Source organism: Myxocyprinus asiaticus, chromosome 6 (assembly GCF_019703515.2).
Source record: "Myxocyprinus asiaticus isolate MX2 ecotype Aquarium Trade chromosome 6, UBuf_Myxa_2, whole genome shotgun sequence".
Taxonomy (NCBI): domain Eukaryota; kingdom Metazoa; phylum Chordata; class Actinopteri; order Cypriniformes; family Catostomidae; genus Myxocyprinus; species Myxocyprinus asiaticus.
Genome location: NC_059349.1, coordinates 14162799 through 14182849, shown reverse-complemented (window position 1 = coordinate 14182849; position 20051 = coordinate 14162799). Strand labels below are relative to the sequence as shown.

Sequence of the window (20051 nt, the reverse complement as noted above, 5' to 3'; positions counted from 1 at the left end):
TTTGGAGTGTGTTGCAATCATCTGATTTGAAATTATTGTACATAAAAAAAAAAAATTAAAAAAAAAAAAATGAATTCACAAGGTAAAACATCATATAATGTGTAGTTGTAGTGCTTTCAATATAGCAAAGGGTGAATATAATTGACAAATCACTCCTTTTTTGTTTATTAGCATTTTTCATACTGTCCCAACTTTTTTGGAATTGGGGTTGTACCTGAATTACATCTGTAGTTACACTGTAAACCTAACCCTACCCTTACCCTAAACCCTAACCCCTAACCCCCTAAACCTACGTACCTCAACCTCGGTAGCAGCAAATGTAAATTTTGTGAGAATTTTGCAGAACAATATTTACTGTAGTTGCAGAATAAATACATTGCATTGTATGTATTTTAATTTTAGTGCATAGTAGTTAAAGACATAAAGATAAAGTGGGACCCTTTTTTTTATTATTATTATTAAAAAAAACTCTTTTTTTTCTCTTTCTGTTTATCTCTATAATACAGTTTTAGATTAAGTACACCAGGTCACACTGCAGGACGCTGCTGTCAATAATTGACATTTCACGTCAACTACCCAGTAACATTTGAAACTGAATTTGTGTCATTTTTAACTTAGGGAGACGCCGGTTCAAATCCCACTCGAAGCGGGTCGAGCAGGACCATTTACAGTGGTGCCATGACCCGGATGGGAGTGAGGTTTAGGGGGGTGAGTGTAACGTCATGGTTACTGGTGTAACCTCCGTTCCCTGATGGAGGGAACGAGACGTTGGTGTCGATGTAGTGACACTAGGGGTCACTCTTGGGAGCCCGAGACACCTCTGGTCTTTGATAAAAGGCCAATGAAAATTGGCGAGTGGTATTTGCATGCCACTCCCCCGAACATACGGGTATAAAAGGAGCTGGTATGCAACCACTCATTCAGGTTTTACGCTGAGGAGCCGATATAAGGTCCGGCCATTTCAGCGGGTAGTTCAGCGTTGTGGCAGGAGGGACCAACGTCTCGTTCCCTCCATCAGGGAACGGAGGTTACACCAGTAACCATGACGTTCCCTATCTGTCACTCACTCGACGTTGGTGTCGATGTAGTGACACTAGGGGTCCCTATACAAAACGCCACAAGGCTGAACTGTGTTACGTGAACTGGCGGTGTGTGGTGGGCAGACTTGCTGTGTGCCTCATAGCCAGCACACCAGGTCGACACGTAACCTCCCCCAACACAGTTATGAGTGTCGAACAGCCCTTTTTGGGGACAAGTTGACTACCCAGAGATAGAGACAGGCTTAACCCAGTCATGGCCTCTTTCCCCTTCTCTTTTTCCACTCCCTAAAAAAGAAGGGGGATTATCCGACTGGGCCGCCAGGTCTAGTCGGGGGGTGTCCCTCCCAAGGGGAGGACACCGCGGAGACCACACCTCGCCCCAAGAGAGGGGGGGATATTTAAGTGGAAAAATACATCACATGGTCTTTCCAACCATGTGGAGAGCCTTCAAGGTAGATCCTACCCAATGGGGGAGGAGTTACTACAACATGGAGACTGAGGGGCTCTGCCCAAGGAAGACGCAGTTTGCCAGTAGGGAAACGAACTAGCGGAAGATATAGATCGCATGGGGTTAGCCTTACAGGGAACCGCCACATGCGGAGCACCTACCCCAGAACCGGGCTCTTAGCGCGTGTACTGGGCCGGCAGCGAGTCTCTCCGAATACTCGACTGCCACAGGGCTCGGAGGAAGTCAACCAGGGAACAACTTTTGTGAACACTACTGGGAATTAACAGCGCACGTCTTCAGCTCTAAAGGAGGTGGAAGGCGCTATGTGCAAGCGATACACCCAGCCGGCTATCCCGGGCTTATCCGCTTGTGTTGCGTGCCACTACCTGGGACCAAACCGGTTCCACCCGGAGGTTGTAGAACCTTGCAAAGGTGTTGGGTGTTGCCCAGCCCGCTGCTCTGCAATGTCTGTTAGAGAGGCACCTCTGGCCAGGGCCCAAGAAGCCGCTACACCACGGGTAGAATTGGCTCGTAGCCCTACCGGGGGCGGCATGTTTTGGGCGAGACATGCCATAGTTATGGCGTCAATGAGCCAGTGGGCGATCCTCTGCTTGGAGACAGTGCTTCCTTTCCGCTGTGCACCAAAGCAGACAAAGAGCTGCTCAGAGATTCTAAAGCTCTGCGTGCGATCCAAATAGATGCGTAAAGCACGCACCGGACACAGCAACGAGAGGGCTAGGTCTGCCTCCTCCTGGGGCAGCGCTTGCAGGTTCACCACCTGGTCTCTAAAAGGAGTGGTGGGAACCTTGGGCACATAGCCCGGTCGGGGGTCTCAGGATCACATGAGAATAGCCCGGACCGAACTCCAGGCACGTTTCGCTGACAGAGAACGCTTGCAGGTCACCTACCCTCTTGATGGAAGTGAGCGCAGTCAGGAGGGCAGTCTTCAAGGAGAGTGCCTTAAGCCCGGCTGACTGCAAAACTCAAAGGGGGCTCTCTGTAGACCCTGAAAAACTACAGAGGTCCAATGAGGGAACAAGGCGTGGCCTGGAGGGATTCAGCCTCCTGGCGCCTCTTAGGAACCTGATGATCAGATCATGCTTCCCTAAGGACTCACCGTCGACTGCGTCATGGTGTGCTGCTATGGCAGCAACGTACACCTTCAAGGTGGAAGGGGACAGCCTTCCTTCCAACCTCTCTTGCAGGAAGGAAAGCACTGATCTGACTGCGCACCTCTGGGGGTTTTCCTGATGGGAAGAACACCACTTAGCGAACAGACACCACTTAAAGGCATACAGGTGCCTCATAGAGGGAGCCCTAGCCTGAGTGAACGTGTCTACCACCGCAGGTGGGAGACAGCTTAGGTCTTCCGCGTCCCGTCCAGGGGCCAGACATGGAGATTCCAGAGGTCTGGGTGCGGGTGCCGGATGGTGCCCCTTCCCTGAGAAAGAAGGGCCTTTCTCAGGGGAATTTGCCCGGGGGGAGCTGTCACGAGGAGCGTGAGGTCCGAGCACCACGTCTGGGCGGGCCAGTAGGGTGCTTACCAGGACGACCTTCTCCTCGTCCTCCCTGACCTTGCACAGGGTCTGTGCAAGCAGGCTCACTGGGGAAAACGCATATTTGCGAATGCCAGGGGACCAGCTGTGTGCCAGCGCGTCTATGCCGAGGAAGGCCTCGGTGAGGGCGTACCAGAGCGGGCAGTGGGAGGATTCTTGGGAGGCGAACAGGTGCACCTGTGCCTGACTGAATCGACTCCAAATCAGCTGGACTACCTGAAGGTGGAGTCTCCACTCTCCCTTGAGGGTAACCTGTTGTTACGGCGCGTCCGCCGAAGTGTTGAGGTTGCCCGGGATGTGAGTGGCTTGCAGCGACTTGGTGCTGCTAACTCCGTTGGAGGAGACGGCGGGCGAGTTATGACATACAGCGGGAGCGCAGACCGCCTTGGCGGTTGACATATGCTACCGCTGCCATGCTGTCTGTCCGAACTAGCACGTGCTTGCCCTGGATCAACGGCCGGAACCTCCGCAGGGCGAGCAGAATTGCCAGTAACTCGAGGCAGTTGATGTGCCAACGCAGCTGCGGACCCGTCTAGAGGCCGGCGGCTGCGTGCCCGTTGCCAACAGTGCCCCAGCCCATTTTGGAGGTGTCTGTCGTGACCACGACGCGCCTGGAGACCAGTTCTAGCGGAACACCTGCTCGTGGAAACGAGAGGTCGGTCCAAGGGCTGAAAAGACGGTGACAGACCGACGTAATGGCCACGCGGTGTGTCCCGTGGCGCCATGCCCGTCTCGGGACTCGAGTCTGGAGCCAGTGCTGAAGCGGCCTCATATGCATCAACCCGAGCGGGGTGGCCACCGCCGAGGACGCCATATACCCCAGGAGCCTCTGAAAATGTTTCAGTGGAACCGCTGTTTTCTGTTTGAACGCCTTCAAACAGGCCAGCACCGACTGGGCAAACTCGTTCGTAAGGTGCGCCGTCAAGGAGACTGAGTCCAACTCCAAACCGAGAAAAGAGATGCTCTGAACCGGGAGGAGCTTGCTCTTTTCCCAGCTGACCCGAAGCCCTAGTCGGCTGAGGTGTGAGAGCACCAGGTCCCTGTGTGTGCATAACCCGTCTCGAGAGTGAGCTAGGATTAGCCAGTCGTCGAGATAGTTGAGAATGCGAATGCCCACCTCCCTTAACGGGGCAAGGGCAGCCTCTGCGATCTTCGTAAAGATGCGAGGAGACAGGGACAGGCCGAAAGGGAGGACTTGTACCGATACGCCTGACCCTCGAACGCAAACCGCAGGAAGGGTCTGTGTCGAGGAAGGATCGAGACGTGAAAGTTGGTCTACCGCCGCGAACCAATCTTGATGCCGGACGCTCGCTAGAATGCGTCTTTGCATCAGCATCTTGAACGGGAGTCTGTGTAAGGCCCGGTTCAGTACTCGCAGGTCCAATATTGGCCGCAACCCACCGCCTTTTTTCGGTACAATGAAGTAGGGGCTGTAAAACCCCTTCTTCATCTCGGCTGGAGGGACAGGTTCTATCGCGTCCTTCCGTAGGAGGGTAGCGATCTCCACGCAAGGTAGCAGCGTTTCCATCTTTCACCAAGGTGAAGTGGACACCGTTGGACCTGGGCGGATGCCCAGCGAAGTGAATCATGCAGCCGAGTCGGACGGTCCGGACCAGCCCTCGCGACGGACTGGAAAGCGCAAGCCATGCACCCGAGTTCCGCGCAAGGGGGACCAAAGGGACAACGTCATCGGATGTACCGGCGGATGGGGCCTCGCGGCGGGGCGGAGCTTGAGGTGCCACACCACATCGTGGCCGTGCTGAGTCCGAGGACATCGAAGCACTTACCTGGCTCCTTGTGACCACCCCCGGAACAGCCTGGGACGGGGGAGGAAGAGGCCTGTCCTCATGACCCGTGGAGACTGTCACATCGGGGGCGGATTTGTGCCACAGCTGGGCGCTCAGGGCGGGAGACCGCCGCTGGAGCGCCAACCTGCCAAATGGAGTGGTGGACGGTGGTCGTGATGCCAGCCGTACACACCGAATATGTGACCCAGGGAACAAGGAAACCACTCTTGCGGAGCTCTTGAGTACTGCAGCCACTTGGGCATGCAGCGCAATTAAATGCAAAAGGTAACAAAAAGAAGATCTGCTTACCAGCTCCAGAGCAGCGGGTTTCGTTGTCCCTGGGTCGCCCGTCTCAGGGGCACTTCGAAGACCTCCGTGGGTTCTTCGGTGCCGGCTGTGAGACGGGTGGCGTCGGCTTCCTGCGGTGGGCTCCATGCCGGGGCCGGGCCGGAGGGGCGGGCTGCGGCGGAGCCGGTGCAGTCAACGCAGGGGGACGCCCTCGGCGATGAGTAGCTGGGGGGATCTTGAGCCACGCCGGGGCAGGACAAGCCGGCTAGCATCCATCTACTGCTCTACCATTGAGAACTGCTGGGCAAAGTCCTCGACAGTGTCGCCGAATAGGCCCGCCTGGAAAATGGGGGCAGCAAGGAATCGTGTCCTGTCAGCCTCACCCATCTCAACCAGGTTGAGCCAAAGGTGGCGCTCCTGGACCACTAGTGTGGCCATCGTCCGCCCGGGAGACCGCGCCGTGACCTCCGTCGCTCGGAGAGCGAGGTCGGTCGCCGAGCGCAGTTCCTGCATCAATCCCGGGGCGGAACTACCCTCGTGCAGTTCCTTTAGCGCCTTGGCGGACTTGCAGGAGAGCCATGGCGTGCAGGGCGGAGGCGGCTTGTCCAGCAGCGCCGTAGGCTTTGACCGTCAGAGACGACGTAAACCTACAGGCCTTGGACGGGGGCTTTGGGCACCCATGCCAGGTGGTGGCGCTCTGCGGGCATAGGTGCACCGCGAGCGCCTTTATCCACCGGGGGATTGCCGAATAACCCTTGGCCGCCCCACCATCGAGGGTAGTGAGAGCGGGGAAGCTGAAAAGATCGGGACCGGGCAGTAAAAGGTGCCTCCCGCGACCTTGTCAGCTCTTCATGCACTTCCGGGAAGAAAGGAACAGGGCGGGGCGTGGCTTTGAGCGGCGCCGCGAGCCCAGAAACCAATCACAGAGCCGCGAGGGTTCAGGGAAGAGTGGTGAAATCCACTCTAACCGACGCTCGCGGCTGTCCGGGAAAGCATGTCGTCATCTCCGCGTCAGCCTGTGACTGGGCGATCGACCCCGAAGGGAGGAGCCCAGCCGAGGCTTCCGACTGGACGAGCCCGCTCTCCGATGCTGCGCTCGAGAGCTCATCACTTTCGCGGGCTCCGAATAAGAGGTCGAACTCGCCGTGAGACGAGCCGGCGGACTCACCCGGAAGCCCGATCGGGGCAGACGAGCGTGCTGGGGAATGGGAGGTCCGCGGGGGGATACCCGGCGGAGGCGGTCCCATTGGGGTCCCCAAATCGCCCCCAGTGCTAGCCGCGCTGGCCTCAAACCCGTGGGTAAAAGGACCGAGGCGGGAGCCTCTGGGGTGGCTCGCTTCCTTACGAAGGCGAGCCGCGACCGCAACGTTGCCATGGACACATTCTCGCAATGAGAATGTGACCATCCACGAACGCTGTCTCCGCGTGAGCAGTGCCCAGACACGAAAGACAGTGATCGTGACCGTTAGAAGGCGAGAGATAACGAGCACAACCAGGAATAACACACAATCGGAAAAGCATCTTTAAAAAGACGCGTCTTTAAAAAGACGTTCCGTGTGTGCGCTCTTTTAGAGAAATATATACTCTTTTAGAGGGGAAAAATGCTCTTTCAGAAAATATACTCTCTAGTTTTTCTGCCGAAGCGCCCAGGGGCGTTCTCTGCAGTGCACCAGTGCAGAGGAGGGAGAAGCCGCTGAAATGCGCCGTCAGATCCAGCAGGTGAATGAACAGTAGTATTCAGCTCAATGAGCATGACCGTTCGGCTCCGAAGAGAAAATCTGAATGAGTGGTTGCATACCAGCTCCTTTTATACCCGTATGTTCGGGGGAGTGGCATGCAAATACCACTCGCCAATTTTCATTGGCCTTTTATCAAAGACCAGAGGTGTCTCGGGCTCCCAAGAGTGACCCCTAGTGTCACTACATCGACACCAACGTCGAGTGAGTGACAGATAGGGAACAGTAGCCAACTGATAGGTAGCTGTGCAGTGTGACTGATGCTAGAGGCTGTAGCCAGGGGTGCTCATTACGTCAACCACTGGTCGATCTTGTTAACAGGTCAAAAGGGATAGGGATATAAACTACACTGTGACGAGGAGGAGAGCAGGGGGCTAATCAGCCAAGGAGAGGGATAAATGCAGCCGGATGCGGCAGTTCGGAAGAGAGAGAGCCACACGCAACTGTCGTGTGTGTGTTTGTGTTTTGTGTCTTTTTGTTTAAATTAAATATTACTTTGGCTGTTCAGCCGGTTCCCGCCTCCTCCTTGCCCATTTTAAACCCTGTTACATACACGAATAACAATAATCTTAAAGATCATGTATTATTTCCTTAATTTCGTCTCCCCCACGCATGGATTTCTGAAACGCAGGATGGCAGGGGAAGACTCATTCATATTTATTAGGAAAACGATACCTGATTGGATAGCGTTAGGTTTATGGGTAGGGTTAGGGTTGGGTTATATTTTCTTCGACCAATCAGGTATCGCTTTCCTCATGAATATAAAGGACCAATCCCCTTGCCATCCTATGTTTTGGAAATTCGCCCTCGCTCACTGTCTAACTGACAGATGTCTTCTTTCTCTGTGCGTGTTAGTGTGTTTGTGTGTGTGTGTGTGTGGTAAGAGCACTCAATGTGGATCTGCGACAGTGTAACTGTGTGACAGTACACTGTAAAATGCCTGTCTTGGCACGAGGTATTAATTAAAACACAATTAGTTATGTATAAAGTAAATGTACAAGCATGATAGACCTGCCTGTATTAATATTATACTTTAATATTAATAAAACAACCATAACAAGAAATTGAGACCATTTATTGGTCTTGGCTGGTTAACTTTAGTAGCTATAAAAATATTAATGTATTATAATCATGCAGTGAAAACATGTGATCTGTTAAGTTTTATGGCAAATTGAATTTTTTTTTTCAATTTCTGAATGTATACTTGTTGTTGCTGTTAGAAAATTTAAGCACTGTTTTCTAAATTTACTTCTTTGTTGTTATTTTATTTTATTTCTTTGTTATTATTTTATTTATTTCCTTGTCCTGAATAATTACTTCAGAACATAAAACAATGTTTACCTAATTAAGAAATTAGTTAGTATTAGTTTTGATATCAAGAATTGTCAAATTTCACTGGCACACATGTACCGACTACTGAAATTTTGGTATGTGACAACATTGCCTACAATACATGGTAGATCTTACTATAATGGCATTATGAAAAAGTAAATCTAATACCATAGAAGTGTAAGCATCCCTGCTGTAGCCTTTTAGCCTCCTCGTTAACGCACCCACCTCCCATGCCGGAAACGCCAGTTCAAATCCCACTCGGAGCGGATCGAGCCCGACCGGTTACACAGTCATTGCATTGTGCTCTCTCTCTCTCTCTCTCTATCTCTCTCTCTCAGGACATGGTGAAACAAAGGATTTCAATGGACATGATGCTGAAGATTGCTGCCAGTCTGCACTATAGATGGTTTATTTTCCTCACCCCACAGAGCATGAGGTAAATAATACTCCAACACTAATGTAAAGTATAACGAATTTGTTAAATCTTGAAACAGGACATTTGGACCCTTCAGTTTGGCTTGTGTATGAGATGATTTCAGTGCAGCTCAGCCTCAACTATGCTGAAGCACAAAACTGAGATTGAACAATGTGGTGTTTGTTTGTCACCAACCTGTTCTTCTGGCTGGTTGTGGCTTTGTTCACAAGAAACAGGACCTTTGAGGCTGATTACTCGTACAGATGTTAAAAATGTAATGTTGTTTTTCATTCTTTTTCCCAGGTCTCTTCCAGCCAATAACCTGAATACGTATTCTGCGTTTGAACGACCCTGACCATAGTCAGTCTACTCTTTTGTTTGGTCAGAGGAACCCAGAATAAAGCTGCTCTCCACTGAAGATCATCCCATATGTAGAATACAACCCTTCTGATCAGGTCATCTTCAGAATTCCTGCCTCAAATGCTGCACATTTAAAATTCCTTTCAAATTTCCTTCAATGTGCAGGGAAATTTCCTACTACCAAACTTTTAATTAAATAATGCGCTCAAGCTTTTCTTTGGTAGGATGTGGTATACAACTCTGTACTTTACAGTTCTCTAGTGCACAAAAGTTTACAATATTCTTTAAAACTTTTATTCATAATTCATAAAAACTGGAAAATATATCAATTTATGACTAATTTAGTTAACTAATACTAGTTGCTTTGAAAATTTGCTAGTCCTATTTTATGCTGCACTTCAAATTGTTCTAAAGTTAGAGTAGTTTTTTAAGTTTTAGATCAGCATGATGCAATTGCATTTGCCTTTATACTTGGTTGAATATACCTAAACCTAAAACTTTAATAGTTATGATTAATAGTTACAGAAGTTTTTTCATGTTCATTTAGAGACATTTATAGGTTATTAATATTAATTTCAAATGCAATTTTTTTTTTTTTTTTTTTTCATTTTTCAATCTTCAGTTGTTTTATTTTTATATGGTGTTGAACTAATTAAAAAGGAAATAAGGGGGCCTGGGTAGCTCAGCAAGTATTGATGCTGACTACCACCCCTGGAGTTGCGAGTTCAAATCCAGGGCATGCTGAGTGACTCCAGCCAAGCCTTCTAAGCAACCAAATTGGCCCAGTTGCTAGGGAGGGTAAAGTCACATGGGGTAACCTCCTCATGGTCATGATTAGGGGTTCCCGCTCTATGGGGCATGTGGTAAGTTGTGTGTGGATCGCAGAGAATAGCATGAGCAGTGTCATGCACAGCAAGCCATGTGATAAGATGCGCAGATTGACTGTCTCAGAAGCAGAGGCAACTGAGACTTGTCCTCCACCACCCAGATTGAGGTGAGTAACCTACACAAGGACCTACTAAGTAGTGGGAATTGGGCATTCCAAATTGGGAGAAAAGGGTATAAAATAAAAAGGAAATAAAATTTGATTCCTAGTTTAAAAAAAAAAAAAAAAACTGTTTAAGCTGTCATTTTATTTACTTTGATCATTCATTTATTCAGCTATAACACCTCTTTTTAGGTTATGCATCGATCACCTTTGGCCTCTGACTTTGCTCTGTATTACAGGAAATCCTAACAGTATGTACTGACAGAAAATCATCATACCCCTTTGGAATAGTCACTTCTTTTTTTTATCAAAACCCATTAAAAAAATTCCAGCTTTATTTATATTTTTATTTTGTCTTGTAATTTTGTCTAATTTTGACAATGCCACTTTGGTGAATTAAAGTACCAATTTCCTTCCGAAACAGCAAAATCTGTACATTATTACAGGCCTCACTCTCTCGCCTAGAGCTGGTCCAGAATTCAGCTGCTAGGCTTTTAACTGGAACCAGGAAAAGAGACCATATTACCCCAGTATTGATTTCCCTACATTGGTTACCAATCCAATACAGAATCCAGTACAAATTATTGCTATATGTATTTAAGGCTCTCCATGGTCTAGCACCAGAGTACATCTCTGATTTAATAAGTTTGCATCAACCTTCAAGGTCTCTCCGCTCTGGTGATCAGCTGTGTCTGTCGGTTCCTCGATTTCGCCTTAAAACTCAAGGTGATAGAGCTTTTGCGGTGGCAGCCCCTAGACTTTGGAACGAGCTTCCGTTGGCCATGAAATCATCTCCGTCTCTAGTGTCTTTCCAGGGGGCCTTAAAAACGTATTTATTTTCCCTAGCTTTTAATTAATTGCATTATAATGTGATGTCAATTTCTCTTATCCTGTCTTTGTCGGTTTTAAATGCTTGTTGTATTCTTAAGCTGTATGTATGTGATTTTATTTTTGTAACTTCATGTACAGCACTTTGGTACCCAGTGTGGTTTTTGAAAATGCTCTATAAATAAACTGAGTTGAGCTGATTTATTCCAAACTTTTGGCCACCAGTGTACATGTAATACAAATAAACATATTTATTTGGACATACATTATAAACATTGTACACAAAAGTTAGATATTCTCTGTAAAGCAACTATAAAACAGTATGTATGTATGTATTATTACAAGCTCTAGCTGTACAAATAAATTTAATTGACACTGAATTAATGTCCACACTGTTTTCCAAATCACATTTTCCCCTTAAGGGAAGACAAGCACATTCTGCAAAGACACTCAAAAGAAAGTGAATTGCAGGCAGGAAAAATGCTGGAAAGTGGAAAATCAGAATACTAATCATTTCAGACGGGATAAAACATCTCACTACTGTACATGTCTCATCTAATAATTATGGTCTTCTACTGCAGAATTTATCCATTTAGCATCACCGTTGAAAACATTGTCACTACTCACAGACAGTTCAGGAAAAACACCTTTCCTTTTTATACTCAGTAATAATGCCATTTTAACACATGTGAAGCATTCACAAAAAAGATCAAATTAATTCTTTTAAAAAAACAGCAAATGTACACACACCTGTTAGCACAATAATGCTATTGTTTATATGTAATTTATTGCACTGCATTTCTGGAGGTCTATCATAGCCAGACAGTAATGGTGGATAATATAAGTAATCCCCGCTGTTGACTTCTTGCCAATAAAGTGAAAAGAGCACACAAACAAATTATTCCATGTTCCTAAGTCAATCCTTCTGTAGGCAGTCGATGGAAGAAGCATCTGGGACTGGAGTGCTGTGCTTTGCAAGTGGTTTCTGATTATAACATTGCTGTTTTAGACAAAGCTTTAGTTTCACTTGATTATTAGGATAACCATTAACTGCACACATTGTCTGGGAAATTTTTAAGACATCTTACAACATTTCAAAAGCAAGAATCTAACTGCATGACACGCAAGGAAGCAGAGACGGGCTACAAACAAAATGCCAACCGGAAATTCCACCCACCTTGCGAAATATAGTGGACTCGCTGAGAATACTGTGAATAGGCACTGTAAATATGAAGGATCTAACAAGAATGAGGATCATTATTTTGCCTTCAGGACATCGCTCTTGAATCTTTTACTTGAATCCTCAGTTCTACTTTGCTGAATCAGCCTAAACATACTGACTAACATATGCACAATTTTGCTTTTCCCTTTGAGACGTTAAATAATTTTGTTTTTTGACAAATGATATGCAAATTGAGAACTGCACATTTTGTTGCCTGCTTTTACCTTTAAAACTCCCATATTAAAGTGTTAATGTCAGATGTCGTAAAGTTGGACCTACTGCAAATTGGCAATCAGGCTCAAATATTATTTATTTATAAATTAACTAAAGCTCAGGGCGAAAATGCCACCAAAAGTGAAAAAATGGCCTGGATATTTAAAATATGGGGGCAAAAAAAATTTCACTGTCTCAGAGGTGAGTGTTGTTGAATGTATAGCTAGCTAATATAGTGGGGGTTTTATCTGAATGGAGAAAAAAAAGGCTCAAATTAACTTGAAAAAGAGAAAGAAAAAAAAACACTCTCAAGAACTTAAATCTTATTATTAATACAAAATGATATCAGCATCTACAATCACAATGGACATAGTGACCGGCCAATTATTGAAAAATGATTTTAGCAGATCGTTTATAGTTATGACATTTTGTGCATTATTTACAGCTGCTTTTTTGTATTGAGTTGATTTGATTTTATAGATAACATCCATTTGTGTGGATTGAGATTTTGTTTTTATTAAATGATTCAAATGCTTAATAAAAAAAAAAAAAAAATCCCCAGAAAATCTGTTTCAGGGGGCAAATATTGTCCCTTAATTTAAAAAAAGACAAAAGTCCAACACTAAAAATTAAGCATTGTGGCCTTTGTGGGGGAAAAAACAAGACAGAAATTAAGCATTCTTGTTCTTTATTGCATAAGCTGCCATCTATATTATTTAAATATGTGAAGAGCTATACAGATAGCTGTCACAAATCATCACCTTATAAAACAAATGGGGACATGTGACATTGATTATTCTGGTGATACAGCAGGATACATAACAATTAGTGGCTGTACAATAGCTGTTAGTAGCTCAAGACTCAAGTACACTGGGAAATTTAGGTGACTGACTTCCCCACTAGGTAACAAAGTATAGGTCTAAAGTGGTTCATCCAGAGGCCAGTGTGATGGCCATCAGTTCTTGGTGGCATCAGCATAAAGCAGGAAACCAGAAAATGTGCTGTCGTCCTCGCTACTGGAATAAACACCATTCCAGTCCCGAAGCGTCTCCAGCCATACCTGGTCGCCAGATGCTAGACGCAGCACTGCCATGTTGGATGCCTGGTCAATGTCCTGACCGTAGAGCGAGTCACGAGTTCGCAGTTTCCGAATGCCATTCACAACAAGGGCTGCACGTAGGGGGCGATTACGCACAGTTATGTAGTAGGAAAACACATAAACACCCCCATGAGTGCAGTTAAACTTGCTGGCATGTGGGTCCCAATGACCTTCTTCATTGTAAATGACTTTGTCAAATTTTATTGGCAGGCCAGGTGGCGGGAACGATCGGCTTGGAAAGAGGCCGACACTGAAGGCTGAGCGCTTCTGAATGGAAGGTTCACCTTTAGCGCCCTTAAACCCCCTAACACCCCGTGCTCCCTTCAGGCCCCTGGTTCCTTTCATTCCTAGCATCCCCCTCTGCCCTGGTGGTCCTTGAGGTCCTGGAGGACCAGGCTCTCCCTGCTTACCTGGGGGTCCTGGGTCTCCCTTGGGCCCCTGAGTACCAGGAAGCCCATCTGTGCCATTTTGTCCTGGCATGCCCATGTCTCCTTTTAGCCCTTGAGACCCTGTCTCACCCATACTGCCTTTCTGCCCTTTCTCACCAAATGGACAGTCTCCTTTGTCACCCTTCTCCCCCTGGATGCCATCTTGTCCGGGGGGGCCCGTCAGTCCTAGTGTGCCAGGCTCACCAACCTCTCCCTTTGTTCCATTCCAGCCAGGCTCTCCACGGTCCCCTGGGTCTCCTTTCGGCCCTGGTAAACCTGCATCTCCTTTGTCTCCTTTGAGGCCTATTTCACCTGGAGACATTAACATCAACTATTGAATTCCAAATATAAGAATCATTCTCAGGACACAGTGCCATTTGTGCCGAAACATTGCAGGATTTTTAAAAAAACATTTTATTTGAAGAAGTTACTGCTGAAATCATAATTTCCCACTTCAGGCCGTAACCACATTATAGCGGCCCTTGTGGTAACGTTGAGAATGCAATGCATACTTGCGTTTTTTTATAAATTGCGGTCTGACACATTTTGAAACACAACAATGCACATGTAGGGCTTTACTGGTTGTTTAGATCAGTGTTACTATCAGAAATAATTGATAATTATTTCTTTAGTTATTAATTAATATTTAAATTAATTAATTGAATCTTAACTCATTAAAACCTCATATGGGGCTCCAGTAAATGTAGTGCACTACATTTAGGAGTGGGTTTGGTTATTAGCAATAATTAATAATTATCAAAGATAATTATTAATTATTAAAATCAATAGAACATTGATGAGAATCAATGTTAGCTTTTTCTAATCCTTTAAATCAACAATTATCAAAGATAATCGTTACTTGTTAACATCGATGAAACATTAATTAAAATTAACACTAGCTTATTGATCATTCAAATTCAACAATCATCAAAGATAATTATCAATTATCAAAAATCAATAGAATATTAATAAGGATTAATATTGACAGGGCACCACCCTGGAATCAGGGACTAATAACCAAATAGTAAAACAGTCTCAATATTAGATTGTTTTCTTAGGAAAATCGACATCCGAAGAATATCGATTTTCGAAAAAAAAAAAACAATGAATGAAGGTTTGAATCCGAGCACTGACATCCCATTAGCATGACACAGGTGTACGCAAAACAAACCAAAACACTTCTCTTTGTAATATAACAAAGTTTATTTATGCAGTAATATCAATTAATAATTAATAAAATGCAGTCAATAAACTTCCGACTTACAACTACAAACTAAACAGTGAATTGATTAGATATGGAAATAAAATAATCCTATAACACATGAGGGTGTGTGTGTGAGAGTGAGTGTGTGTGTGTGTGTGTGTGTGTGTGTGTGTGTGTGGTTAGTACGAGAGAGAGAGAGAATAAAGTGATGGCCCCAAAGCCGATTTCGTGATCGTGGGAGAGAAAGCTGCTGTTAGTTTATCACTCAGAGATGCGGTGGACGGCTCGTAAACCATCCCGCGGTCTTTGATTCTTTAATGGATAAACTCAGTTTGCCCGTCTCACCCGCGATGGCGGAAATGCATAACAGTCCAATGTGGTTGGACTACAATACAGCAAATCATATTCGTGATAATTAATACCCTGAGTATTAATAATGAGCGGACATGGCGGTCCGTAAACTGTACAAGCAATAACCTTGATACACAAGAATAACACACTATAATATTCTATCTCTGCCCAGACGTAAACCTCTTACTTGAATCGCATGAGGATGCAGAATGTGTGTTCATCCGTCCTTTAACTCAGACTCGGTTCCTCGAGGCTCGGGTGATGACGGGAGGCCGTTTCCTCGCTCTGTCGGCGGGCGGTACGGCTGCTGATTCTCGGCGGGCTGGCGGAGAAATCAACGACGTCGACTTGATTGAAGATTTAAGAGAAATCTTTTATCTCTTCACTTCTGCAGGCAAACGGATGAAGATGCGGATTGCACAGCGGTCTCCTTCGGATCCGTTAGAGTGTTCGGTGGAACACAGAGTAATTTCAACTCGTCCAGCGAGATGGAGATTGTATGGCCACAGTTTCAAGTCAGACGTTACTTCCTTGTGCCACGAGGCTACACCTGAGAGCAGCGATGAGCTGCATCTACACATGGTGAGCGAAGTTGCTGGAAGCAAATTCCGGAAGCATTTCAGAGGTATTTCTACTCCTGATGATGTCATGGTTGAGGTGCGTTCTGTTGTGTGCCTCATCCAATAGGAGTTGAGAGTTTGATCCTTTAGTGAGCAAGGCTTCATGGGATTGTTTTGGACTCCCTTTGTTTGATTTTGGCGCGGTTTTTATCAGTAAGATTTATGACTTGTTATGTGGGGGCCTGAGTTAGGTTTTATGACTGTGTTAGGCCTGCCTTTGTCTTCTATCTGAATACATGAGGCCCAACACACAAAATTGAGCTTGTGTGGCTAGAAGCGTCTGCGTCCACTTATGTTTTGGCCTTAAAGGAATATTCTGGGTTTAATACAAGTTAACCGACAGCATTTGTGGCATAATGTTGATTACCACAAAAAATAATTATGACTTGTCCCTCCTTTTCTTTTTTCTTTTTTAAATCAAGGTTACAGTGAGGCACTTATAATGGAAGTGAATGCGGCCAAAAAAAGAAAATCATGTTATTTCTCTTTCAAAATATGTTTTGTTTAACAACTGTTTAACCTTGTTACACTTAAAATGTTTGGGGTTGAACATTACAGGTTCAAAGGTCAGTGAAAAACATGGCTAATAACTGCCTTATCAAGCAAATATCATTGCACCACACCACATTATTCAGTAGTATTTTTGTATTTGGTGCTGAAAAATGTATCAGTACCAAAAATATTTTTTTTCCAATAACAGAGTTGGCTGAGGTGGTTGAGGTGATTCCTGAGAATGACCCAAACATTCAAATCAGCAGTGTATCAGATACTGGGTTCAGGCCCTAGTAACAAATGAATTTACCTTTCTCTCCTTGTTTTCCAGTAACACCGGTAATACCAGGCAGCCCACTCACTCCAGGATCACCTTTGTCTCCTGAAAGAGATCAGGGCATATGTTTACAACTTTTTAAACACTGAACATTATTTTCCATTAATATCATAATTGGGAGGCGAGGCTTCAGTTCTTCAGGGCATGATCCCAGTACAAGTCCCATACAAGCTGAACTGTGTTATAGCTCATTGAACATTTTTTAAGATCATAGGCCTTTCTGAAAATCTGCTGCTCAGCTAATAGTGTGTTAGAAACATCAAGATCTTAGAATGCTGGCCTAATTTAGATCTGAAACATACTATACTATAAATTAAGTTCAAGATTTTATATGGTATTGTCATCAGTGGAGTTGGATTTGGCCCAGCACCAAATTGAAATTGTTTATGCATATCTACAAAGTCTTTCTAGCAAGTCAGTCCACTGGCGGCCATCTTTGGAATGCTCTCGGGAGGCTATTTCCAGTCATGACAGTGCAGCACCTATCTACTTGAATGGAGATACACAGAAATCTCAAAAACTGTTGGTCAAGGTTACGATCAAATAACATATTTCAAATCAGCAATTAATTATAATAATATTGGAATCATACATTTTGTTTCTTTACCTCTCATTACGCTAAAACACGCAATTTTCCTGGCTTTTATAGCTAATGCGCATGCTGAAATCTCTGATATCTCCCACTATTCACTACTGGTCAGAATAAATCTTCATCCTTTAGAATACACACAGGTTCATAAGAGGACAAAAACCATTCACACATTTTTTTCTTCAGTGGTGAAGAGCATGTTCACGTTAAGACAAGAGAAAAATCAGAGATATAAGAGGTCTGCAAGCTCATTGAGGCTTTTGAGCAACTAGCAGTTCCAGTCTCAGTTTCTGAAGATATAAATTGCAGGTTTTGCAAACTTGTTTAAGCATGCTGCACTATAGGAAAGAAATAGGTTCAGTTTTTTTTAATCTAGGCTAGGTAATCTTTTTTTTCCTTTGGGGTGGGCATGGGAAGACAACTTTTAAAATGTACTATAAATCATAAAATATAAGAAGTTTTACATTTTCTGAAGAAAGTTGCTGGCCCATTTTGGGGAGATATGCAGTTGTCAAGGTGTTCAAAGTCATGTTTAGTGTGTTGCAATGCAGTTTCTAGGATGTTCAGTGTGACTGCTAGGTGGTCCCAAGTAAAAAGAGCACACTGATATTCTGGACCCTAGATATGGCACGGATAAGTATGGGCAATAGTAATAATGCCTTAGCAAACCTTTTTGGAGAACTATATTTCTCCTAAACTAAGTTGCAATGTAGCAAATGTTTGTCCTCCTTGCAATTCATATACGTACAGATGAGCGTACTGTCTTCGGTGTCCCTGATTCTTTGTATATAACTTTGGATAGACCAAATACCATATATGTAGTGAAGCTGTGAGAAAAATGGTCCTTGTGTAAACAATTTTTGAATTCTCTGCCTTAAGTCTTTTTTGCTGGGTGTTTATCTTTTATGGAAATTTACATTTGAAATAACAATTTCTAACCTCTAATAGCATCTTTTCTACACTGATGCATGCAACCTTGTCTCATAGAATTATGTTACTATACCTATATTTTTGACTTAATGATTTTTACATGGCCTGTTGTATGTATCAAGGCAGTTTCCTGGTGAAATGAACACTAGAAACACTACAATATCAAGGACTTTAATTCACTTTCACAAAAATGAAATGGAAGATTATTTGTTCATAAACACTTACTTTTTTGCCCTGTTCCTCACAAAGTGCTATGCATGACTAATAAGGCGATACATTTTAATGTTTGCATTACTACTAGGGTTGCTACTTTTAAATTTGTAAAATATGGGACACTCTCTCTATTGTTGTTGACCGGATGCTGGCTGAGTTTTTTAGACGGTGCCTTACCACACCCTCCACAATTCTCCTTTACCCACTATAGGCAAAATTCACAACAAATGTCAAGATTAAATTAACGATCTTCAACAATTTCACCGTGAAGGCTTCGGATCAGCTCAGAACAGCACAATTGCTCAACAGGAACTGAGTATTCCAGAGCTTTGTAATTAATATAGATACATTACTGATGTAAACTAATCTTGACTGCTTTAATTACCCATCTACTGTATATAAATTGATGGCACTTCACTGGAATTTTTTTAACATCTCTTGCTGGCACTTATGTTGAACACAGGGAAAGGATTGTGCCATACTGACCTTTCTCTCCATGTTGCCCAAGATCACCGGTGAGTCCATCTTTACCTGGAGGTCCAGGAGGTCCCATTTCCCCCTTTTCCCCTGGAATACCTGGCACAATTACATATAAATTTAAAAGAGTAAAGTATCATGTAGCATTTGATGAAGTAGACATCAACTAGGCCAATGTGCAAAGCCTCATCAATAACCACTATGTAAATGGCAAGAAAATGTCAGTCCGTATCTATGAAACAAGGCATTCCAATGGATGACTCAACAGCTGAAGAGACCAGCTAAGCCAGCAGAATTTCTATGCGGTTCTAGGCTGGTTTGTGCTGGTTTGGAGCATCCAATACACAACAAACTGTATGTTGGTGACCAATATATCTGGTCTTTTTAGCAAGGTTAGGTGTAATAGTAGGTTTTTTCATATGTTTACCATGTATCTTTCTTACCTGGCAACCCCTTTTCTCCCACTGGTCCTGGAGGACCTCTCTCTGGTGGACAACACTCACAGAAGTTGAAGAAGCACTCGTTGTAGTCCAGTGTGTAGTTCCCAGGGCCCACCCCAGGAGGAACCATGGCCTCAGTGTGGTAGTCAGCAGAATAAGCATCACTAGAGTAGGTGGTGCTGTCGGTAGGCGAGATAGAGTACATGTCCATCATGGAGTCTGTGGCTTCTTCTGTAACACCAATGGTGGTTGGGCTCACGGTGGTGGGATCTGCCTGTAAAGGACCACCTTCATCCTGAGTCAGAGGCTTTTTAGTGGGCTTCAATCGTGGCCACTGTGTGGTCTTGAGTATTGATGCCTGAGTCTCTGTTGTTACCGCCAGCAAGGCCATCACCAGGTGGAGAATATTGGGCATTGTACAAACAGCAGCCAGTTGTGCTGATAAAAGAAGTGGACACCAAAAGAAAGTATAAGCGATCACCTGCTTTTTACACTTTCTGAAGAAAATGTGAGTGGTGTGTGCCTGTACAAAACTCACCACCCTCAATGGCGATGCTACACTGTTGAGGATGGGATGGTTACCAGAGTATTGCTATGCGTACGCTAGAGCAGGAGTTTTCAAACTGGTGTCCAAGGACCTCTGGGGGGGGGTCGCAAT

The 20051-nt window shown here is 44.9% G+C and overlaps 1 protein-coding gene and 1 pseudogene across 1 annotated transcript; one reads left to right on the top strand and one right to left on the bottom strand.

The window, feature by feature from the left end:
• The window catches only part of LOC127442200 (structural maintenance of chromosomes protein 6-like), a 77529-nt pseudogene extending 68451 nt beyond the window's left edge, over window positions 1–9078 (top strand).
• Window positions 9079–12972: 3894 nt separating this feature from the next.
• otol1a (otolin 1a) lies at window positions 12973–20051 on the bottom strand. Its single transcript, XM_051701564.1, has 5 exons — window positions 19932–20051; window positions 19397–19831; window positions 18963–19052; window positions 16718–16789; window positions 12973–14052 (listed from the first exon to the last, which is right to left on the bottom strand). Exons 2-5 carry the CDS (start codon window positions 19806–19808, stop codon window positions 13169–13171), a joined length of 1458 nt encoding a protein of 485 aa, XP_051557524.1. The 5' UTR covers window positions 19809–19831; window positions 19932–20051; the 3' UTR covers window positions 12973–13168.